General features: G+C 46.3%; 1 protein-coding gene across 3 annotated transcripts in view; it reads left to right on the top strand.

Annotated features, from left to right (window-relative positions):
* Nucleotides 1-164: 164 nt before the first annotated feature.
* Nucleotides 165-24,712, top strand: part of For (cGMP-dependent protein kinase for) — a 28,911-nt gene continuing 4,363 nt past the window's right edge. Inside the window, exons 1-2 of one of the 3 annotated variants that reach the window (XM_070655921.1) lie at nt 165-788; nt 15,869-16,035. In XM_070655921.1, the coding sequence (XP_070512022.1) occupies nt 253-788; nt 15,869-16,035 (703 nt within the window). In that variant the 5' untranslated portion in view covers nt 165-252. Of the gene's footprint in view, nt 789-14,721; nt 15,198-15,868; nt 16,036-18,289; nt 18,756-24,712 lie in introns of those variants that run through there. The other 2 variants (XM_070655923.1, XM_070655922.1) reach the window with 2 other exon arrangements.

The raw sequence follows: 24,712 nt of genomic DNA, 5'->3' as shown, positions 1-24,712 counted from the left end.
GGAACGGTTCCCTACTTTTCGTCATGTGATCGGGTTAGTTGACTATTTCCGAGTTGGAAAGCGCAGATGGCGCCCGAGTACGTCCCTCTTTTTCACAAGAGTGTGCCTGCCCCCCCTGGTCGGTCCGGCGCTCTTCGGGAGCGCGAATCATGCGAATTCGCGCGATAGTAACGACCGACGACGTCCTCGCCGGGTCCCGGTCGCGACGCTCCGCGTATGTGTCCTCCTCTATCGCGCCCAACAGCAGGTTGAATGGACGAGGGTACGAAATACCGAGTGCCTATCGGCGACGCTTGCGTGTCTATGCGCGTGTGCTTCGACTCGCTGTGCTTCTCATCGTCGCAGCAGCCGCCCGCCGACGAGGAGGAGGACGCCGCTGCCGTCGGTGACGCCGCCGTGGTCGCATCGACGGCGCAGCTGCCGACGGACGGCACCAGCGGCGTCGTCGCCACGACCGCCACCACCACGCAGGTCACGCAGGTCTCGTCGCCGTACGTCGGCGCCGGAGCTGGTATCGCGGCCGCCATGGGCACCCTGAGGGACCTCCAGGAGCTCCTACGCGTCAAGGACGAGCGGATCGCCGAGCTCGAGGCCGCCGTTTGTTGCCGCGACGCCGAGATCCAGGAGCTCCGCAGCCACCTGGACAAGTTCCTGAGCATCCTGCCCTTCAGCTCGGCGCCTCCGCTCACTCCGACGAAGCCGCGGACGCGCGGTCGTGCCCAGGGCATATCTGCCGAGCCGCCGCTCCAGGAACTCGCGCCGCTCGCCGTCGTCGACAAGAGCGACAGGTTGGTACACTTTACTCCGCAATTTTCCGCGCCCTCGCTCCCCGCCCCGTATGCTCGCCCACCGGCCGGTTTTTTCCTCTCTTCCGCCTCTCGTGCTTCCGCACCTTGCTCGGTCTCTCCCCCCCTTCCCTCTCCCTCCTCCCCCCGCGTTCTCAAATATCATTTGAATTAACGCTATTTTTAACGCCGCTCGAAACGCGTCGCCGTCCGCGCTCTCGCCTGCGGCCAAAGGGAACCTAACCGCGCCGCGGGGCCACGGCGACGATAAGCAGATTCGCCAATGAGGCACGGCACGTCCAGGAGGAGAACGGCGAGATTCGGCATGCCGCTGCCCTGCCCGCGCGGACCGCGACGATTTCGGCCGGCGGCGCGGCCCCCGCGGCCGCGTAAGATTATCTCGGCGCGTTTCCTCGCAGCCGCCGGTGATTTTCCGAAACGTACACGCCTCGCGATAACGTCGGGGACACGCCGGCTTTAATCCACGTACTTAGCACCTTTTATTCTCGTCGCCGGCCGACTTTTCGCGGATCGATCTACGTAGGTTTCGAAATAGTCAGAAATTAAATATTACTTAATTAAGTACTTTAGCACATTAATAATTAAAAAAAAAAAAAAAAGAAAAGAAAAAAGAATAAAATTAAATTAAATTAAGAAACGAAGAAAGATAAAGATTAAGAAAACGTTGGGAAAGCGGAGGCAGCCACTTCGATCCGTGAAACTTTACGTTCCGCGGCTTATCGCGATCCCGCGCCGGCTTCTCGACGCTCTCGGCGTTACCCGGCGCGACCTGTCCGCGTCGGCCGCGTGCGTTTTCACGTGCGCGGCTCGCGGGAACCCGCGTGGCCTTTCTCCGTCGCTCGAAAAATCGCGCTTTCGCGCGGCTAGACGCGGGGCACTTTCGCTCGCGAGCATCCCGATTATTTCCGTCCGATCCGGCGGCCTTATCTCGCCGATACCTCAGGCGATAAGTCGCCACTTCTTTTCGTTATCTGCTAATCAACGATATTTCTCGCTAAACCAGTCTTTGTTCTCGATTCTACGAATCGAAAACCCGTCACGGGACGTTCTCGCGATGGAAAAAAAAAAGCGAGAAGAAAAAAAAATATATAAGTATATATTTAAAAGAGGGCGGGAGAGAAAGTAATTGAACGATAAAATTTCGCCGTCTTTCGCGCGGTGCTTGGCTTTAAGTCGTTCGGTTCTCGATTATAGGTTTTGAAATTCATCAATTCCGCATCGGCGCGACGAGATTCGCGTGACGCCACGTGAGGACTTTGAAGGGGATATCGCGGCGCCGATTCAAGCGGCTTCTTCGAATCTATATCTTAAGAAAAAGAGAGAGAGAGAAAGAAAGAGAGTGGAAGCGCGAGATTATTTGTGGGCGTAATATATTTATTTTATTATCACTCGAAAGTCTCGGCTTACAAGAGCCTGCCAGTCGTGCCGGCCGCGTTTTCGCGCGTCGTATTATCGGCCCCGAGTAAATCACCGCGGGCGTGTGTATACTTCGCGAACTTCGGCTGGAGCGTAAAATCCGTGTAAACACGGTTAAAACGAGTGCACGCTGATCGGCGCGTAAACAGATCGGGAAGAGGATGAATGAACGCGAAAGAGGACCGATTACGCTCTTCGGTTTTGCAAACCTTTTTTTTTCTTTTTTTTTTATTTTATTCAGAAGGAAAGTCGGCGCGAGTGGAAAAAAAAATTGAGATAATGGTAATCGCCGTGACTTTGCTGCCCCTTTTAATCGCTCGCCGTTCGCGCTGATCGAGCTTGCGATACGCAAGCGCGCACGTGTAGGTGTAAATCGACACGTGGCGCGAGTATTGGAGCCGGCGCCTAAGGGTCAGCTTTTGCGGGCCCTGCATCTCGCCGCTCTGGTGGCAGGTTGCACCGCGGATAGAATCAGTAAGACGAGTGTCTTTTTTTTTTCCCCGGGAGAAACTCGCAATCGACATTTACGACACCCTTCTCCCATATGAGCCACGTCGAATTTGGAGAGACGGACGAGTGGACGCCTCGGGGGAAAATTGAGAAACCGACTTTCCGCATAATTCGTTTCAACGGTCGCTGAGTTTTGTAATAATTAGTCCCATCTGGTTCGGTGCTCTCCGGTAATTTAAATAAAATAAGAAGGGAACGAGCGGGAGATAAATTTTAACGTGTAGAAAAAAACTTGAAGTGTTATTAATTTTTTTTTTTTTTTCTATCCTCGTTTCTGAGTCATTGAGGGATAAAAAAAAAGAGAGAGAAAAAAAAATGAAACTTGAATTATTAATCAAGACGGAATCTGAAAGAACAGGTTTATTAGTGAATAATAACGTGTGGCGTTTCTTGCGATAAAATTTCGGGAATGAAGATAGTAACGATGTAACGTCGGAAATTGTACTCCGGCGGTACCGTATCATTAGACGTTAAAGATCGCTTTATTTAAATAGACCTGGCCTTAGCGAACGCGACTGCTCATACTCTCGCATTATCCTTCATTGGATGATTTCAATGTGTGCCATGGGAAACAAATGTTGCGCTGGCGTGTAACACTTGAAGTTTCTCTAGTCGGCAAAGTCTAATGGCGGTTTGAAACTGCGAGGTACCAAACGATTGCATGTATTCCGCAAATAACGCTCCATTATGCAAACGCTAGAAAAGAACTATTTTTAAATTCGTGCGTCACTTTACATAATAATGCCCGGAATATTGCCTAACAATGTCTTTGCGAAAACACGACGAGCTCAATTGGTAGCGCGAGGTATAGAACGGTATTGTTGAAGGCTTGAATTTTTCTGCTCGCGCTTATCAAAGTTTCCATTATATTCTTCATCTATTTTTTTCTTTTTTCTTTTTCTTTTTTTTTTCCCCTCTGCAAATATCGGCAAATATTTCCGCGTCAACGCGTGTCGTTGCATCGTCGCGTAAATCCCGAAAACACGCGTCACCTCGCTCGTCGATCGCTCCTAGGAGGAAGCGAAAAAGAAAAAAGGAAAAAAAAAAAGAAAAAAAAAGAAGTGCCAACGCCGACGAAAATGTTTTGACCACGTGGGTAAAATTTGATTCCCCGATTTTTATCAACGGCGCGAACGACACGAAAGCGCGAAGCATAGGTCAGGAACAGAAGCTAATTTTAAACTCGCTGCCGTTTATTATGCAAGTCCTTTCATCGTCGATCAATGCGTGCATTGCAATTTTACTTTATCGCGTGTCGACTCATGCAAGGGCGTGGTTGAACGTGATCAATTAAATAACTTTCCGAGTTCGAGCCTGCGCTACCTTCGTCCGCGCGCCATTAAACCGCCCGTCTCGGACAAGCAATAAGATAAATTAAAAAAAAAAAAAAAAAAAGAAAAGAAAGAAAAAAAAAGAATAAGACAAAAAAATTACTAGTCATTTCTTATGCACGAGTTGTCTGTAAATCTGTAAAACGAGGCGTTAAAATTTTATGTATCAAATCGCATTTGTTATCATTACGCACGGTATCGTTTCTCTCATGTTCGTACATACTTAAGCGGATATCAAGATTATATTAACAACGTTTTTCATCCGACGTTCGTTTTTACTCACCGCGCGAAATATATTTCCCATGCTACTCGAGGTTTCGCGACGGCATATTTTCGATTTCATTACTCCTCGTAAATATCACGTTTAAACTAATTCGTTTTTCAAACTGGAAAGAGGCACACGATATTAGAAAGGAAAGTAAAGGGTGGAGAAGATGACATTAACACCTGTTGCGCCTTAGAAGCCGGTTGCTTCACGCTCGTTCCTTTCACCTATTGCTTTGCCATATTTCAAAGTTGGCCGCGGATAAAAGAAGGCCTGTCTTTGTCGACCTGATCCACCATCTTCACCGACAATATCTCGCAATCCCAAGCGGGCGGATTTGCCTGTGGCAAAAAAAATTTTTTTCCTTCTTTCCCGTCGCCGGGAAAAAAAAGAAGACTGCACTCTCGCGTATCGCAATATTAAAATATAAGAAAAAATAAGGAAAAAGAAGGGGAAAAAGAAATAGAAAAAAATAGAGACGATCGAAACTCGAATTAAATTTGCGATTTCGCGGATCGAAATTAAATATCTAGCACCTTCGGTTGACGCTGTATAAATGACCATCGATGCAGATATATTAACGTGTCGTTTAAACAATCTTATTATTAGCGGAATGATCACCTAACTGTGTACGTTGAACGTTAACATTACTGCGTAATTGCGGCGATAGTATAGTCATCCTACGTAGCGCGTTGTGCGTTCGGTGTTGCGTTTGCATCGGCGTAATTACAGTTGCACAATGCATTACAGAAGGAGGCTTCAAGCGGTTGCCGGTATTTAAAAAGCGCCGCGCCGTTTATTTCTTCGAAGAAACGCGCTATAAATAATCGAAATGCAATCTCGTTGACATAGTTTCGTGAAATCGCGTATCGAAATCTTTTCTCGATTTCGCAACAAAACGATTTAAAACATAAAAAAAAATGTATATTGTTTTGGTCTAAGCTTCTAGCCGAGTTTTTAATAAATTTAGCAGCTCGAAATACATTTTTTTTTCATCTCTCGCCTTCGCGCTTGATTAAAAGTTTCACCCTCGCGTGATATTTAAATTAGACACGAATAATGAGACAAAAGTCGAATAACAAATTTTTAACTCGCACGAAGAATATGATATCGCGGAGGAGCGTGATGCTCGCGGTCCACCCGGTACATCCGGGATCTCGGTCAATCTGCTATTAATAAGAAAACGTCAAAACGTCTGGCCGGATAAACTTACGCGGTTGCGGGCGCGTTGCGTGCGCGCAAACACGTGCGAAAGGATTACGCGATGCTGGGATCCGGCGCCGAGATAATCGGAATACCGGATCGATACGATCGTACAACGATGCGTCGCGGTGCTCGTCCCGCGAGCATCGTACGCCCAGATAAAAGCCGCCTCTCGCGCTGATACCAGAACTTACATTAGATAATTCTCACTCGCGACTTTGTTCGGTCTCGCTTGAAGAATTATTAGATAACGAGCGAAGAATCCGAGTTTTAGCGGATAGGAAGCGGCAAAGGACAAGTCGCGGGCCGCTCCGTGTCTTTTTTTTTTTCCCCTTTATCTCGAGGCCGTTATCCTTGCTCGGAGCTCGATCTCGCTCTTGAGAAGCAGGCCGATAATGCCGATGGGCCTGAAAATAGCCTCTCGTCCGCGGCTACGGCCAGGCCCCGTTCGCGCGACTCGCGAATACTTTTGCCCCGCGGCATCCACATGGAAACGGCGAGATGATCGCCGCGCGGGGGAACGGCGCGTTACGAGGCCTATAATTGCGAGACGTCCTGCGTAGAAGCCTCGCCCCGACGTCTTTTACTCGGCCGAGGGACGTCTTGATTATCGCGCGTATCATTTTGTTTTAATTCAATTTGAATGTAAACTTTCGTCGGGGCTATTTATAGTCCCGCGAGTCGCGTTCCGAGCTCCGGGTCCTCTCTCGTTCCCCGAGCCTGCTCGATGCTTATTTTATTAATTTCACGGTCCTCGGAACTCGGGAGGAACGGCCTACGCGAAACGAATTAGGCTCAGGTGGAAAATTTTCGAAAGAAAAAAAAAGATAAAGAAATTAAAATACAGTTCTCGACGTTGGCGTTGCACGATAAACCGCAGCGCGTGTGTGATTGCTTTCAGATTTTGCTTGAAAAATTCCATGAATTAATTCCCGCGAACGATATTAATCTTTATCTCTCTGCGCGCGGTCGTTCGCTCGTTTTACTTTGGCCGCAGCGTAATTCTTTTTTTGCTGCCCGTGCATATTTTATCATATTTGCGGCCTATTTATATAACGAGATTAAGTTGCGATTTTAAGAAAGTTTGTCAAACAGACCGACAAGTTGCGGTCGCCCTCGCTATCGCGCGTTGAAACGTGCGAACGTTCTCGCGATGCATACATAATTAAATCGCAAATAAAATATTTCCGCTACGGAGGAACGAAGTGATTGTCTGACCGAAAAAAAAAGGCTTTTAATTTATTTATAGGAGCATTAAATACCTCGGTATTTTAGTATTTATAAAACAAAAATAATTTTAATTATATCAATCCCTCTCAATTAATTAAAAACCCATTAACCCATTAAAACTTTCACTCAACATTTCCCGCGTTATTATAATTTTTTTTTTTTTCCTTATTTTTTCTTTTTTAATTCTAAACCGACAATTTTGGAAACTGAGGACTAATCTCTCACGCATACGAGCACACAGCGTAGATATTAAACGCTTATGAATACACGAGCGTACTTGCTGATACGTGCATTCAACCAGCTTCAATTATCTCCCTCTAAAAAAAAGAAGAAAGAAAAGAAAAAAAAAAGAAAAAAAATATAAAAAAAAAAAGAAAAGAAATGCGACGTACAGAGAGTCGACCGTTGTCCGACGGCCGGCGCGTTCTCCGATTAATAATTAGAGAAGGTTTATTTAATTTCCTACTTCGCCGTCGGGATTATTGGCGGTTAACGCGGCCACCAGGCCGCTCTAAGTGGCCGTAGACGTATCGGCGCTGACGATCCGGTGATTTTATCGGTCATAAAGTTCGGGAGGTGCTATTCTCGTCTCCTTCCACCGCTTGGTGAGATGCTTTTTTTTTCCTCTTTTTTTTTTGTTGCCTCGTACGCATCTCCGTGAGCTGTTATAATTGCGACGGTGTGGCAGGAAGGGCCGCTTTGCTTTTACGCGGACTCCGGGGCTGCGGAGCGTCGACTCGACTCGCTGCACTCCGGACGGGTGTTGAAACCAGTCGGGTGACGTCACGTATAATTACTTCTTTGATTCACTCTCTTTCTCCTCTATGGTGGTGCCCGCGGCACGACGAATTTATCGGCCTCGATCAGTGGTGTAACGGGCGCGATGCGCTTTCGGGCGCCCGCGGCACGTGCAAGTCTTAGGCGAGGGCGGGAGATAAAAAATAAAAAATAATAATAAAAAAAAGCCCCGGCTGCAATTGTGCGGCTCGCGATAAACTCCTTTTTGCGACCATCGCCGCGGCGCAGAGCGAATTAAACGGCAAACGTCGGGTTTAATTGAAACGCCGATCTGTTTCTCCTGAGCGCGAGAGAGAGAGAGAGAGAGGGAGGCTTAATTGAAAATTTTGAGGGATAATCGAATCTACAGAACCTGTTTCGTTCGTTTCAATTGTAATAATTAAATAATCAACAGTTTTATAAATTAATATGTTAACGCGGGTCAATTAAGTACGACGGATGGATTTTTATTTCCGGAGCTAGGGTTAATTACTTTCCTAATCAAATTTCTCTACCCTCGTAAATGTTTCAGTACGCCGGAAGTCTAATCGATAGTTAGATTTTTATTAACAGCACGCCGATCCTAGTTCGTTTGTTGTCTTTCTTCTTTTCTTTCTTTATAAATATATTTTTTATTATAACTACGGTTTACGCTCATAAACTGATAAAAGCTGATAAAAATAAATTTATGACGGTTTGAAAATTCGAGCATATCCGGGAGGCTGGCGCGGAGGCTTTGACACGTGTTCTGGGGAACGAGTAAACAGTCCACGGCGCAAATCGCGTGGATATAAACGACGTTGCACACGGGCCGCGAATCTGGTTTGGTTCTTCGCGCCGAGCTAGCGCGATCGGCGCGATAGACGAATTTGCCTTTTCGGGCGAAGAGAAAAGAATAAAAAAAAAAGAAAAAAAATCACGTTAATGGAACAGGTGTTAGCCATAGTGCCGTCGAAAGCGTCGCGCGATTACGCTACTGACGGCCGCGAGTTTGCTCTCGCCTCCACCCTCCTTCGTCCCTCATCGTCATCGTCCTCTGCCGTTCCTCCCCCTTCTCTCCTCTCTTCACTCTGGCTCTTTACCCGTCGTCCCTCCCGCGCGCTTATCTCGACGCGCGGTTAAAAATAGATCCTGTCACGGCCATCGGCGACATTTTAAAAAGCCAGAGCGGCCAGAGCGAGCGAGCGGAGCGAGCGAGTGAACGGCCGGGAAACGTTACCCGGGCGAGTTAGCGCCTCCGCGAGTGAGCGATCTCGGCTAGTGGCGCCTCTCCGCGTTCGCGCGATTCCTCCTCTGGCGATGCACCTGCTCCTGGAGCAGCGGCCCTCCGTCGCGGCTCGGTCGGTACGACTCGGAGGCAGGCCTACCTCCGGAAGCACCGCGAGAGATATGGACGCGCGTGGAGATTCGGGATTAAATAAAAATGCCCGGGGGAGAAAAAAAAAAACGGTAAAATGTTCTGGGAACGCCTCGCACCTGCTAATTTTTTTTTTTTTTTTTTTCTACGCCTGTAAAATAGAAGTAAGCAGGTGATAGACGCGCTGATTGCGACCGAAACTGGAAATCGGGACCGTCGATTATATATTTTGCGGCTCTTTTCTTCTTATTTTGTTGGGTTCACATTTTTATTTTTTTTTTTTTTTTTCTATACGTGCATTGAAAAGAAGAGAGAGAGAGGGAGAAAAGAATTAAACGCGCCTTATTAATATGTCTATGTTTATCGAGTAATGCGCGAGATGCGTTGATGGACGCCGCCGTATCGCGAGATCGATACCCCAGGCGCGGGAGCATCGAACTCTAATTCAATGAACCTGGACCTCGTGTAAACGCGGTATTTACGGTTATCAGCGGCGTATCGTCGCTGGAATAACCGATTGTCTTCGTTACTCGGCTTATCGATGAATTGATCCGATAGCGCTTAATCGCCGGGAGCGCGAAAAAGCGCGGTTTAAGCGCGCTGCAGTCCGACTTCTGATTCGCGGATGCGCGCGACGGTCGCAGCGTCCGTCGAGTGATCTTAATTTCGACCGCGATAAAAAGACGCGATTAAAGTCACGCCTCGCACGCTCGTTCGCTACCATGTATCTCGCGATCGTCGGCAACGGGTACACGGTCGATTATTCCGCGCCGATCTCGCCGTCAGAAGAATCGCGATCCGGCGATCCGGAATGCCGGCGACGGCACGTCGGCTCGCCGATGCTTTTTGGCTCGTTTCGAGCGAGAGCCGCCCGACCGGCTAGAGACGATCGGCTGCTCCCAACAATTGAGATTGCCCCGGCATCCCGCAAGATCGTTACGGAATTCGCATCTCGGAGGCTCGACGCGCCACGCCGTATTATACTCCCGTTGTATATCGCGCTAACGATCCGACGAGATCTAGCACCTGTTCCCTTGATCTCGCCGTGCTCTCCGTCGACTTAATTTCTTGCATCCGGCGCCGCCGTAATTCATCCGAACGTTTTCTATCCGCGCACCCACCTAGGCACGATGAATATGTATGCGTGTGTGCCGAATGATCCGTGAACTCGTTACTTCGCCGCGAGGAATCGACGGCGGTGCCGGTGCATTTGTTTCCGCGATAAGCCTGCATCGCCGTTATCGGGCTGGCAAATATGAATTTTAATCAGTGTATGATTTACCTATTTTTGGTGACATTGTATCACCGCATGTGGCGTGTTATCTGCCGCTATCAATTTCGACGCACAACATTTTAGAATACCATTGATAGTCTCGAGTATGATTTCCCCCCCCCCTCCCCCTCCCCAGCGCGGTTATCAAGGTTTTTTCTCTCTCTCTCTTTCTCGATATTAATATCTGCTTTGATTTTCTCCGTAATTATTCTTTGTATTTTGTTTAATTTTTTTCTATTCGTTTTCTTTCAAATTTTTTTTTCTTTTTGTTACTTTTACTTTAAGGCGTCGCGTATCTATATTTATCTTTCGTTTCGTATGTAGAAGAAGGAAAAAAGGAAATTTGCAATTTTATTTATAGAGACGCTTAATAGCGGGCGGTATATAGGACAAGTACACTTACTTGTTTTAAGTAAACACGTCTCGTGCGAGGCGTTCTTGTTATCGTAAAATCTGATGCGAGTAGTTACGTGAGTGCCGCTTATATGATATCATCCTGTCTAAAAATTTTGCATAGACATTGTACGCGGAATGACAATTGCGAAATAGAAACGCGCGAAGGCTTTCGAGAATTTGGCGTACGCAATTTAAATAATTCAAGCGTTCCATAATGGGCACGATTCTAATCACGCGGTGGATTAAGCCTTCTTCACGCGGTTTATCTTCAGGAGAAATTCTGCAACTTTAATCGTCGCCTTTGTCGTAAAAAATTTTTATTTAAAAGCCAGATATTTTCGAGTATTTGTCGGTGAGTTTTTTTTTAAAGAAATTTACGCGACTCCCTCGGCGGGTTCTTTCGAGCATAATAATTATTTCGCGCTAAAATCGTGTGAAACGAACCTTATGTGACTCGTTGATTGTAGACGCGCTGTCGAAAGCTAGGCAAGGTCTCTTTAACTCGCACGTGTATCTTCGTTTAGAAATACGTGTCGGAAAAACTAATAATCCGCGCTTGCCATTGTCCCGATTAATTACGTCACCGATAGCCGAATGACTTGAGACGATACGAGGCTGCACTCTTCGAATCTTTATTTATCCCGCTCGGTTCGTCTGCTGAATATTAACGATCTTCTAACATGAGTTATCAGTTACTTCCTGAAAATCTATTTATTCAAGCAAAATTTATCAGTATTATCAGTAGGTAGAATAAACGTTAATTTTATTTAATTCTAATTTATTTATATATTTTAAGATATTTATAGCAAATTTAAATAGATATTTTTTTTTACTTTTATTCTTTTTTTTTTTTTTCGTGAATAATTAACTCATTCTGATTTCCATATTGAATCACAATTCTAATTACGAGCGCAATCAATCACGCGGTGTCTTTGTTAAAACGCTCATTACCGAGCGATAATTTAAAAACTCACGCGTGTCACTTGTCCTGATTGATCGCACAAAGTTGTACAGCGAAACTAGTTTTGCAAAAATAGCAAAATTGTTGCATTAGCGTAAAAGCGATTCTTACGAAATATCTAACGTCAAAGACGAACCTCCGAGTTTGTTTCTAAAATAAAAAATTTCGCGGCTAATACAGTTTGCGGCGTCCCGCCGGTGAGTAATGCGTAATCACAACGCATACCGTGAGATAATTCAAATTGATTGATACAGTATCACATTGCGTACAATTTTCATAATTATGCAATAATATATTTAGACAGTCGACGTCGAGATGCGGCTTTATCCGCCAAGATTTACGCGATCGGTGGTTCGTTAGAAAAGCGATTCTGTAACCCGCTCTGCGACTAGGTACGCAAGATTTATTCGCATCTTTGGCATTAAACCGCGGGCTCGAAATAGATTATTATAAATTGGCAATAGGTGAAAATCGTCCGGTCAGCAAGGACATGTGCCGCGCGGAGCTAGTATTCGAGCGAGGTTTTTCCCTCGTGGCCGGCAGCGAGAGGCTCCTTTTATCTCGGTGCTTACGACGTGCCAAAGTCAAGGAAGCTGTCAGGGCCGCAGCCGGCTAAAAGGCCGGTTTTGTATGTAGGGCGCATCGAGTAAGAGGCATAAATCGCCTCGAGGCGTTCGCCAACGCAAAGTAGACTGACAAAACGTGCACGCGCGTAACTCAATGGCGTAGCTCGGGGTTCTCTTATCTTCGAAGCTAACCGAAGTTCTCGAGGGAGGGAAGTTTGCCTTCTTAAGCGGAGCGAAGACGCGCGTTGCTCGCGCCTGGGATTTAATTGATAAAGCCGCCCGGATTTCGAGAGATAACTTTTTGTGTGTTTAATTCTTAGCGGCACCGCGAGTTCCGCGCCACTGCCTTTCGCCAACAGTGGCGATCGCATGTGGGATAAATCGGCACGTACGTACATGTACGTAATAATGATCGGCCAGGAGCGGATCGGAGGACCGAAATAATCGGTGAAAGGAGACCTGTTCTTTTTTTTTCTTTTTTTCTTTCTTTCTTTCTTTCTTTTTTTTTTTTTTTCTTCTTTTTTAATCGGCCGCCGAGACCTCGCGGTCGCGCCGAGCAATGATCACGGCGGGAGGAACGAGCGTTTCGAGGAAGCCGCAAGAGTCGCGATTAAATCGTAAAAATAGCTGGCGCGCGTACTACGCGATCGTTAGTCGTTGCCGCCCCGCGGTCTAACGCGCGAACCTGCTCTTGCTCGATCGCACGCTACGTTCATGGGTTCCTTGTGGTTCCTCGCCGATCATCATCAGTTCGATTGTGTCACTTCGGCGGGCGACAGGCCGTTCTTTCGTCCGCGCGCGGCCGCGTCCGTGTAGATCTCCAGTTTCGATCGAAATCGGGTGTTCATTTCGACGTAATTCGAATTACGACGTCGTAGATTTTGAGAATTTTATTCTTCGCACGAAACGGATAATAATCCGATACTCGACGTAAAATTTCTTTACCTATTTCACTTATATACGTTAATGCGGCGGACGAGTTACTCAGCGAAATTTCATACCGAAATGCTCGTATTGCCGTGAGCTCTGCGGTGTACAGTTAGAACCGCGATTTTCTTCGTCGTTACTCTCGTGAGCGATGATCCAAGTTAACTAGACTTCAATTAGCGCTTACGATTTTTCTGCAAAGGAACGAGTTTTCACACGAGGAAGTTAATTGCATCGTCGATCTAAGCTCTAACTTTTCATCGGCCGTTCGAGTCTTCGTATTTACGGCACGCGGTAGAAGTGTCCGCGACATCGTCATGTGATACGTGAATAAAAAAAAAAAATTTTATCCAACGAATACGAAGTCTGAGCGCGGCCTGAATGCAGGCTTGAAAATTTCACGGGCTGGTCGCGACAAGTCGGCTTTTAGCATCCAGCAGAGTTCCTCGCGTACGAGCCTCTCGAATTTTAATTCAATTTTTCTTCTCAAGTGGCTCATTTAGTTTTTCATCAGACCGAATGGAGAACGGGCGGCCTGCGAGGCACGCGAGTGAGTTAGCACCGATCGCTTCTTCGAGTGTCGCGCGATGCTGTAGATCGGCCGCTTGATTAAGACAGATTGAAAGTGGTTTACGAGGTACTGGCAGTCCGCTCCAAATTGAGCAACGCTTAATAAATCCCGGAATAGTCGGCTCCGTATCGCGTTCGATAAATCAGGAATATCCGCGCGCGCGTCGTCTGATTATTTCTCATCCGAAACCTCGACGAGCCTCGGTGGTCTCCAGCTCGCGCACGTTTCGACAATCAACGATTCGGCAATAAGGAAAAAAAAAAAAAAAAAAAAAAATAAAGTAATCGCGACTTACGCGCACTTAAGTAGAATTAGCGCTCGTCATTTTTGGACGTCGGTAATAGATTGCCTTGATTGGAGGCGGGAATTACGCGCGATGGGTATTTGTTCCATTCATTTTAACTGCCTTATCTATTGTAATTAATTTTAATGGCGGTTCTTTGTATGTTCGATATGAGCTCGAACATCGACACGATTGGCACAAGCTGGGCATAAAGTGCAGCATTTAAGTACCATTCCCAGCGGTTTATTGATATAGCTCATTATTTGTATTCGATGTAATATTAATTCGATCGCTTTGCGTTCTTATCGGCCCAGTCATTCGATGACAGACATTAATAATTTTTTTTTCTTTATTCTCTAATTTAAATTTATTGATTTTTTGTATCTCTTTTTTTTTTAATCGTTACGTAACAAGTTCGTGAACGATGTGAGCAAATATTCAAGGTGATATTTGTGTAGGAAAATGCTGAAGATAATAATTTTCTTCAAGTTTGATCGGAATTGCAAACGCATAGTTAAATATAACCTCGTACAATCTTGCGATGTATTATTAAATGGCAATCCAAGACGCAGAAGTTTTTGTAGAGCTACTAATATTTCTATGACGCGCTCGTAATAATAATGACCGTCAGAATTACATCCATAGTAAATTTAATGTATCTCAAAACTTCTCTAAGAGAAGCCGATTATCTGTCAATTAAATCCAAAGTTTAAAAAAAAAAGAAAAAAAGAAAGAAAAAAAAAAAGAAAAAGATTTTAATCAGAGAGATCAACCGATTAATTCACAGAATTATCTCAACACTTCCGCGCGAGTGTCGTCAATTTCCTAATCATTTTCGATCGAAATACAGATCCACGGACATGTTCGGGCTGTCGTACGTAGCTTAGGCGCGTTGTCGTCGGTTTTTTCGCGCCTGGAAAGAGTCCGGGCGAGGACACAATTAAAAGTGCAGCGCTTCATTATCGCGGCGCACGGTCACGCGGGGACGTCGCTTTGAGAGGGAGAACGTCCGGCGGATTTTCCACGTCGCGAGAACAAAAGGAATTAATGGATTCGATACGGGACCTGAAGCGATTGCTCTACGAGCGTACGGAAGCGTTGCGGCATCGCGACGAGATTGTCGACGTGCTCGAGAAGGCTCTCGAGGAGCGGGACGCCATAATCCATTACCTTCAGAACGAGATCGATAAGTTTCGGCAGATCGTCGATCTGAGCTTAGCGCCCACTGTTATCAACTCTAATCAGAGGCTGAAACGGCAGGCCATATCAGCGGAGCCTCTGAGATGCGACACGAAGCCGGTGGTGAAGTTCCCGAAGCCGCAAAGGTAGATCGGGCTCTCGTTCGCCTTCTCCGATTTTTTGGCGAGAACGATGCGCTCGCTCTTCGCGGTTTCTTTATTATCTCGCGGCTGTTAATTAATCACGGTTATCTTTAGCTGAAACATTGATTAATGGAAAGGCATTTGCTAATGTTATAAAATGATTGCCGGAGTGCAATTGAGGCATTCGTACGTCATTTATAAAAGTTAATCAAGCGAGACGAGCGCATAATTTTGTGAATTCTTTTACGAGGACTGCTCCGGCATTTATCGCAAATGCGTAATTGTTCGACTGGAATTTCACAATTCGAGTAGTACGACGGCGATACGCGCTTCGCTATTGAACGCTCGTAATTGAACCACATGTCGGGTAATTACATAACTTAATGCGCGATAAGTAAATTCAATTAAGATATTTTATTTAAAGCAGTGACTACGCATGAATGATTCGGTTTACGGTTACAAGCGGAACTGATTACGTACGAAGAGATATTCGTTGTAAAATCGACATGTGTACGAGACTTTTTTGAAAATGCAATACGATGTTAACATTTTTATTTTTATATTATTCTTCTTACTTGCATTTAGAGCGATATTAAAAGCAGAAATATTTTCTAACGAAAGAAAGAGAGTAAAGCTAACGCTTAACGTATGAATATTTTTTTTTCTTTTTAAAGGTCTCGGGAGCTGATCAAGTCTGCCATACTGGACAACGATTTTATGAAAAATTTGGAACTCACGCAGATTCGGGAGATTGTCGATTGCATGTATCCCGTTACATTTCCAGCTGGCTCGACAATCATACAAGAGGGAGATGTCGGCTCTACTGTCTTTGTCATGGAGGGTGAGTAGCACATAAATAATTTCGTTCACGACTTTTACGAAAGCATATATCAATTTTATTCTTTATGAACGGGATCAAATTAATTAAATCAATTATTTAATTAAGATTTCAATTTTAATAAAAAATCTTATCGAATCCGCGTCGTCGTTGCTACGTCAGGCGTGGAATTCTTTCGCAATGTGCTCGCAAATAATCTGTGAAACGTTGAGGCGAAATGGAAATTATTTAAAAAAGATTAGCGCAGAATTTTCTCCTTTCCGGAAATTGATTTCTGTCGGACAAAAGGCGTCAGCGCCCTGATGCAATTCCGTAACGAGCTCCAGGGCGTTTTACTTTCACGTAAAAACCGCGATGCCCGCGTCGCTTTTCTCTCTCTTTCTCAACTAACTCCGATCATTAGCGTTATCACTCATCCGTGTTGTTACTATTGCGTAATCAGCGGCGAGCGTTCTCCGCGTGTATCGTACCGCCGTGACGCTGTTTGACGTCACGAATCCAATTAATTCTTATTAGTCCATCGATCGTTATTATCGCGAGAATTTTATCGCGATCGCGCTATCTAGGAATTTAACGAATTCAAGCGCACAGGCGCGAATTTTATCACTTAAACATTTAAATTATATTATCTACAAATTTTCCAAGATTTAACATGGATTGCAAGAGGAAAGAAAGAAAAAAAAAGGAAAAAAAAAAAAATAATTAGAACCCGAAGACGTCGAATCACTGCGAAATACAATTGCGATAATGATCGTTCTTGCAACAACAGAGATTATTTGTGTGGAATTGTGAATATTTATCTCCACGCGCGATAAGTCGAATTGCAGACAGTTCTCCCCGCGTCTTTTTGCACTCACATGGGAAACCGCGTTCGCCTACCTCGTTATATCTTTTTTTTCCGCTGATGAAGTTAGAAGAGGAAAAGGGGGAGGGGGGCCCTTCTTGTAATTTCCGAGTCCCGGATCTTCGCGGGGCGAAGATTAAAAAAAGAACGGTGCCGTTGCACTCATACGTGGGAGCGGCTGCGGGGGCGACGAACAGGCGAAATGAGAACCCCTGTCCTTTCTCTTGCAAGAGCATGTCCATGGTGGGGTCTCCCGCAGCTCGTGGAGGGTAGGGAGGTTCTCGTGGTGCCGCTTGCCGCTCACGGGCATACTTTTCACCAGTCGCGAATACTGTCAGTGCGAGCGTCAGACGCGAGGCGAGATTCAAGGTGCCCTCCTTTGACAGGACACCTCTCCCGCATTGTTTGAACAAAAAAAAAAAGGGGGACGCGAGACCTAAGACCATCCAGCGGCGCGGGAGGGGGAGTTTTTTTTATTCAGCCAGTGGGTCCAAGTCGCGAGGGACCACGCGAGTGCGGAAGAGCGTCGGAGGACCTCGCGATTAGTTCCCTTGACGCTTTCACGAAGAGCGCGAAGAGTTTGCCCTGTGAACCACCCGTCGATCGCGGCCGCGTGCACGATAAGGATCTGGTTCGCGCGAGAGAATGACGCTAGGCGCATAAAGCGCATCCCGCGAAGGGGGACTCGGCGGGTTCTTCGGTGGAGAAGAAAAAGAAGAGGAAGCCAGCCGGCAGGATGACTCGGTTCTCCGCGACCCACCGATGTTCCGTGTGCCGGCTCGCCAGTTGACGGCACGGCCGGATGGCGGAAGTCGCGAATGAACGGTTGTAAACGCGCGGATCCCGACGTCAATGTACGTCGAGCTCGTACCTAGATCGACCGTCTGTCCCGACCCGTCCGCTTTCCGTCGTAACGGAAGAGTTATAAATTATATAAGTATCTGAACGGTCGGCGCGAGAGTCCAGATACCAGCAGACCTTCTCAGCTTGCGTTCTTCTTCCTTGGATCGGTACCGAACTCGCGCTGCGATGCTCCTCGGTTGTTCCGACTGGACGTCGACGTATCTGTTCCGAACGTTAGCAGATCTGAGCGGCGAGTTCGCCATCGCGACCTACGTGATCGAGGAGAGTTTAATAAGTAAAGCACGGACCGAAGTTCGACGTACTTAGAAAGCGAGGATCAACCTGGGTGGTCGAGAAAGCGCCTATCTGCCGAAATGCTATCAGTTTCGTTACGCCAGATAGAAGCGACGCCGGCGCTGCCGCCACGCGACACTCGACTTTTGACCTTTGCGCAGTAGGGAGGGAGTTCGAGAGGATCGGAGGAAAAATCGCGAGGCGAAAGTCTCGCCGGCGAGTAGAGCGGGGTCCGACCGTCTCGGTCTCTTGATCTCCGCCTTCCGTTAGCGCGGCCGGCACCTCGAGGTCATGAAGGTCCGGAGTTACCCCGGCCGGGCGGTCCTGGAGGACCCCGAGCTGCTCCTAGACCCGGACGCGACCCGCGGCAGGGCCATGGAGCTGCTCTACGAGGCGAGCTGGCGAGAATGCAGGGTGAACTGGACCGGAAACGGCAGCGGCAAGATCTCCGGCCGTCAGCCGGACGACGAGCCCTGCAAGCGGCCCTACGACGTGCTGGTGTCGCGTTTCGAGGCCCTGGAGGAGCCGCCCTCCGCGAGAGAGGAGGACGCGCGATCCAGGGGATCAAGTAGCACCGGCACCACCGACAGCGAGTGCCCGGAGACAAATCAGTCGCCACCTGGAAACGCTCAGGGAGGCTTCCACATTCCGCGGCCGAGATTGATCGTTCCGGTTCATACCTACGCGAGAAGAAGACGCACTGGCGCGCCGCAAGCCTTGAAGAGACGTCAGATACGCGAAGGTACTTTGTTCGTCACGGACGTGACGTCGCAGGCGGAGATCCGCCCTAGTTTTTTCCTTTCTGGGATTTTTTTTTTTTCTTTTTCTTTCTTTCTTTTTTTTCAACCTAGAATCACGCGAGTTTAATTCTTCGCGTCGCACGCGATTCTTTCGCGATCGCGTTCACGCAATTCCGATCTACTCGAATAATCTCACTTGAAACAATATAAGCTGGTATCGAGAGGACGAGACAAAGGCTCTCGGTGCCGATGTCGTCGTCAAGCCCCGGCCTCGGCGGCCACATTTTTCAGAGCACGAAACCGGACTACCTCGCGAAATGGACTTTTCGTTTGTTCCGCCGTTCGAGAAAAATGATCTTATCGTTCGCTCTGCGCACGCAATCGTACTTGCATTTTGCAACACGACTCGAAAAAAAATTATATATATATTTAACTAAATATATACTTAAACAATTAAATATAATACTTAAAAATTTTTTATTTTACAGCTTGCACTTTCGAAACTTTCTACCTTCGGCGTGCAAGTTTTTACATAAATGTTACATTCGTTACAACAAAATATATTTGTTGCAATTAGTGTTATCGATGATCCGGACGGTGATTAGTCAAGAGAAATTATGTCAGCTTTTAATTTTTTCTTTTTTCTCTTTTCTTTTTTTTTTTTTTAATGTAAATCGTAGTGCATTCGGAGATATCACATTTGCAAGTACAATTTGCGGCGCGGAGAAAGTCGCGTATCGACATGGTATCGGGAATAATGGAAAGCAAAGCTACCCATTATTGCTTTTACCTAATGACGTTTGAATAGGGTGCTCGCTACATTTGTTTGCATACCGTTATAAATAGCCTTACTTGTAAATGCACTCACGAAAGTGGATTTCAAATCAAAGCGCAAATTATTTTACGCGCCGGCATTTCGTCAATTTCACCCGGCACACTTTAATCCTTTCGGTTCAAGGCTTCCACTTTGAACGGAAATAATTGGACGTAATTGGACTCAACGGCCTTGCGCATTATTTTATCAATTTACTTAAACTTTTTATGAAATCCTTTTCTCTTACATTTATTTATTCTTCCGGAGTGTTACAAAAAAAAAAAAAGAAGGAAAAAAAATTTTTATTCAACGAGTTACTCAACGCAGGTTGAATCAACGAAATCGGATTGCAAACGAAATGCACATTCAATCCGTTTATGCCGAAACGGCTGTGTCAGCTCGACGATGATACGAAATACGCCGACGGTGCTAAGTCACGCTTTTGTTTTCGAAAGCGCGAGGCCAAGTAATTTTTTTTTTTTCCTTTTATTAAAAACGATATCAAATTTTTCAACATTCCTCGCACGATGTGAATCCGCGGCTTCTCGAGCTTCTCCGACTTCGTCGTAACACGCGAAGAACCCAGATGTGGACGCCCGAAATGTTTGATAATCGGAGCATCTGGTTTTAAGGATCCATAGCCGGAGATCTCGACAGCTGCCGCGCGACTGGATCTTTCCTTTTTTTTTTTTTTTTTTTTCTCGTCGAATTCAAGTTTCCGAGCAAACGCCGGCATGTGTTCTAAAGAATAATTGGCGTAAGACGATTCTAATTAACCACTTTCTCCTTCGTCTTTTATTCACGCGAGTACGCGGTACATGCGCCGCGCGTTTGTTTCGCGGACCGAGACTCGCGCCTTAATAATCTTAATTCGCCAATTAATTGCCGCAGTCAGCCGTGTCCCGCTTGATAAATCACCGATCGATCCGACGACGATTCTATCGCGTTATCCGACGGCGATAAATCGGATGTGCACGTCGAGAGGAGTTCAAGCCGGATGTAATAACGACTCGCCCGGTTTTTTTTTCTTTTTTTTATTTTTTTTTAGTGAGAAACGAAACTAATAACGTTAATAAAAAATTAAAATCACTTGCCATATACGCGCGAAATTATTGAGGATTATTATGAGGTATGAAATCATTTGGAAAACGCGGTTTATTTTACCGTTTATCATTTAATTAAATCCTGCCACTTTGCATCGGCGAGAGAACCGTTAGATCACCGCGTAAGATCGTCTAGATCCCCGCGATTTATTTTTGTCAAAGCGTCATCGTGACTCACGAGTCACGCATATAGGTCTCGGAGCATTGCGGTACTGGAGAACCTAACCGGTCGCGAGCGCCGCTTCCGCTAATTAAAATTATAATTGTCAATAAAGTACAATGAAATATTGTCGTTAAACGCGTGTAGGCCTGATTGTCTAACTACAGAAATAAATCTCGCGTCCTGTTAAGCCGGGGGGTCGTAAAAATCGAGAGCTTCTGCCGGAGACCTTTCTCGAATTCGTAGGATCGCATCTGAACGACGAGTTCGTAAGCGCCTGAGGTTTCGCACAGGAAATTAAAATTATTGTACGGAATTTAATTAGACGTCCTACTCGATTTATGTTGCGTTTCTTTACGTTTGGGCAATATCCGCAGCAGCCTGCCGCAGGACGGCTGCTTCCTCGGAAATTTTTCGGGAGAACGGGCAGTGGGAAGAAAATAATGCGAAAGCAGCGATTGGCAGCGGCTGGTACTAGGTGTAGTGCTTAGTTCGGTGACTGTTGCACGGCCGATTTCCGCAATCGCGGAGTGTCCCAATTCGACATCCGCTTTACGCAAAAAAAAAAAAGAATAAAAAGCCGTGACTTTACTCGCGAGCTCAGAAGCAACAATGAGGTGATCGGCGCTCGACCAATAATCTCAGGGTCTCGCCGTGACGTTCACGTCGACCCTCGTTTCTGCTCGGTGACAGGATCTGTTCTCTCGTTGCCCGGTGCTAATTGCAGACTCGAGACACCGATACCTGGAAACTCGGTTTCGTCAACGCTCGCCAAGGGCCTCCTTTCGTTCGCGGTGCCGATCGATGAAAGTAAAAGATAGTTGCCGAAAGTCCCGAAACTGGTAGGTCCGCTTTACATTTCTTCACGGATGGATCCTTCACTTTCTCACGTGTCGCAATTTCCGGATTTTTCTTTAACCGATATATGTGAGAGAGGAGGAGAAGGGGGGGAGGGAGGTGATGACAATCGTTCGGTAAGATCGCCCGCATTTCAAACGCACGTGCTTTACGTGACGAGGTCGCCTTCGCGAATGTATTTATTTCCGACGTGAATTAATTTCACACGCTTGTCGAATTTTTGCATCGAACCGGCCGATCGCCGTCTCACGCATCAGCACGAGTTCGGAGAACCGGAGCAAGTAAGCAGGAGTTCGGTTACGCCGGTTTCGCGTAAAACCTCGAGGGGATATCGTGTGTGAAGCGTAAACTCTTTGTCCTGTTATGTCGTCATGCTAGGCCTTCTATATGGTTTATATGTACATATATATATACACGATATATACATAGTATACAAGATTCACGGGTATATTCAGCGGTGTTCTGTAGAAACAAGGTGTCCGGCACCGCTGCAATATGCGCAAGCCGGACGAGCCTCGACCAGGATCCTCCTTTTGTTCGTTTCCTTTCTCTTCCTTTCTCTCTTTCTCGACCTCTCTCTGTCTCTCTATCTCTCTCTGTCCTACGTCATGTGTATCGAATGAGTTTCTTTGTTCTCCGGCTCGGGATATCAAATATTGCGGTCGTCGTGTGCACGAATCGAGCGCATCCCGAGAAATGGGAATCGAATTTTTGCATAATTCAGCGATCCACGTGGAAGCGAGGACCGGCTCGAGATACAACGCGTTCCTTCCGACTCGTCTTTTATACATATAGAAAATCTTCGGAGTTTATATTTATTGCAACTTTTACGACAATATACACCGGCAGTTTTTTGGTGTCCCGATTTTACACAGCCGATATATCGTGACGTCACCGAATTATAAAATATTAATGAGAATTAATATAGAACATTTGCAGGGGTTAATCAACGTGTTTGCAATTCGCGGCTTATAAAATGGTACTCCGCGTTGAATATTTGCTAAATAAACGGAGCGTATAATCAGTTGTTTTAACGATACAATACGGTGGCATGTCAAGGAACATCCGCGTTCTAACACAAGCGACTCCGCGCGAGAGAACGCGCGCGAGTATTTATTCCTTCATTTCTTTTTCTTTTTTTTTTTTCTCTTTCCTGGCGATCGGTAGCTAGTTTTATTCCCGCGAAAGTGATAAAAGCCAACGAAGGACAGCTCTCTCGACTTTCGCGGTGCGAATTACATAATTATCTGCGCCGTGAATACCGACTTGCTATCCGCGAGGATTAAACAACCGTGGTACGGCTCGGGACGCGGTATTCAAACTCGAACCGTTTAATTAGTGGACATCCTCCACCTACAACCAACGTGAACTCGCAGAATTTATCGAAATTCTCGGCGTGGTTTCCTCATTAGCATTACAATTACGTGCACTTTCCAAACTTCGCAGCGGCAAGCACGCGTGCACGCGAGCACTGTTTAAATTTTCCAAGTTTCGTAGGCTCGCTTACAAGTTACGCATCCTACACCGGCGATTTTGTAACGCGATTTCCATACATTGCCGTACTTGTTGAATTCGTACGTTGCGCTGTATTAATTAATAAGAAATATTTTCTACGCTGCTGAATAAAAGCTGTAAAATAAAACAAATAAAAAAAAAGAAAAAAAGAAGAGAAAAAACGAAATTTATCTATAACGTTTATGAAGTATGTAGCTCATTTTGTACATAATTATAGATTGCTTAAAGTGGGTTGGAGGCGTAATTAAACCGACACGTACCCCTCGCGATACTCATCATCGAGGTAACACACGGGTTCGCACATCTCGGCCCATTGTTGTAAATTTAGGACGCGCAGCCGTTGATACCCGAAGCGATTGTATCAAGTCCCCCCATTACATCGCGCTCTTATCGGATATGCAAATCCGTGTTAACATCGGAAATATAAACCGGCGGAATGAAATCTGCGAAAGAAGCACAGGCGCAATATCGACCTACTTCGACGAGAACGGCCTCCCTCGCGCCTCGGAGCGATTTTTCCACCGAGGCTTTCCGGAGCATTCCGAGATTTCCTTCCCAGCGAATCTCTCTCGCGAAGAACAATTAACCGCGGCTGTTATTGTAAAAGCGATTATCGTTGAAAACGCAAGAACGCGCGTGCGTTTATTAATTCAACGAGGAAGTAGCGGCTGCCCCTCCGCGATAAGGAAACGAGATGAGAGAAATCGCTCAGTTCTCGATGGATTAAGAATACTGTATCTCGTGACTCATTCATAACGCGTGCAGGCTGCGAGATCGCCGACGAGACGCGTTGTCTCAAAGGGAAATTGCCGCTGGCGGATGCCGGCGAATCAAATGGAACATCGCGCGGTGCATTCCGCGTCGGGAGCGTACCGCGTACTTATTAATAGCCTGCCCGTTTAACTCGGTGGTTAACTTCCACGGGGAAAGATTATGATCCATCTCGCGCGAGTCACGATACGGTAACAGAAACCGGTCCCCGGAGGCTTTTGTGTGACTCGTACCAGGCGCAATGCGCGAGGAAGTGAAAGCAAAGCCCCGCGAGACAATGCGCCGGCCCGTCTTGTCGCGTTGTCGAGCTCGATCAAGGCTTGACGAAGCGACACGGACGACGAGAAAAAGATCTGGTACCTTATTTGACTGATTTGAATTTAGGCCACTCGAACGATTTAGAAATGTCAGGAATATGTCAGATTACGCGACGCCATGAAATAATAATAAAAATATAAAAAAAGGAAAGAAGAAAAAGAAAAGAAAAATTTGAAACGTGTTCTGAGCGAAGAAATTAAACGTGGGCTAGAATATCCGCGAACCCGGTCGATGTATCTTGATAAGAGGCCGCTATGTCAGTTTTTAGTTCCATCAAGCACGTCGAGTATTTTTCGACGACTGGCTCAGCTCTTAGGATATTAATTAGTTTTAATACTGGTTTCGGAGATCGATACGCGAGTCGACTTTTCCGTTCTAGAATTTTGTTCCGGTCTGCTAAATAGAACGTATTCCGCAGCC

Source organism: Cardiocondyla obscurior, linkage group LG04, assembly GCF_019399895.1.
Source record: "Cardiocondyla obscurior isolate alpha-2009 linkage group LG04, Cobs3.1, whole genome shotgun sequence".
Classification (NCBI taxonomy): domain Eukaryota; kingdom Metazoa; phylum Arthropoda; class Insecta; order Hymenoptera; family Formicidae; genus Cardiocondyla; species Cardiocondyla obscurior.
Note: the sequence above shows the minus strand (reverse complement) of the source record. Positions and strands in the feature narration are given on the sequence as shown.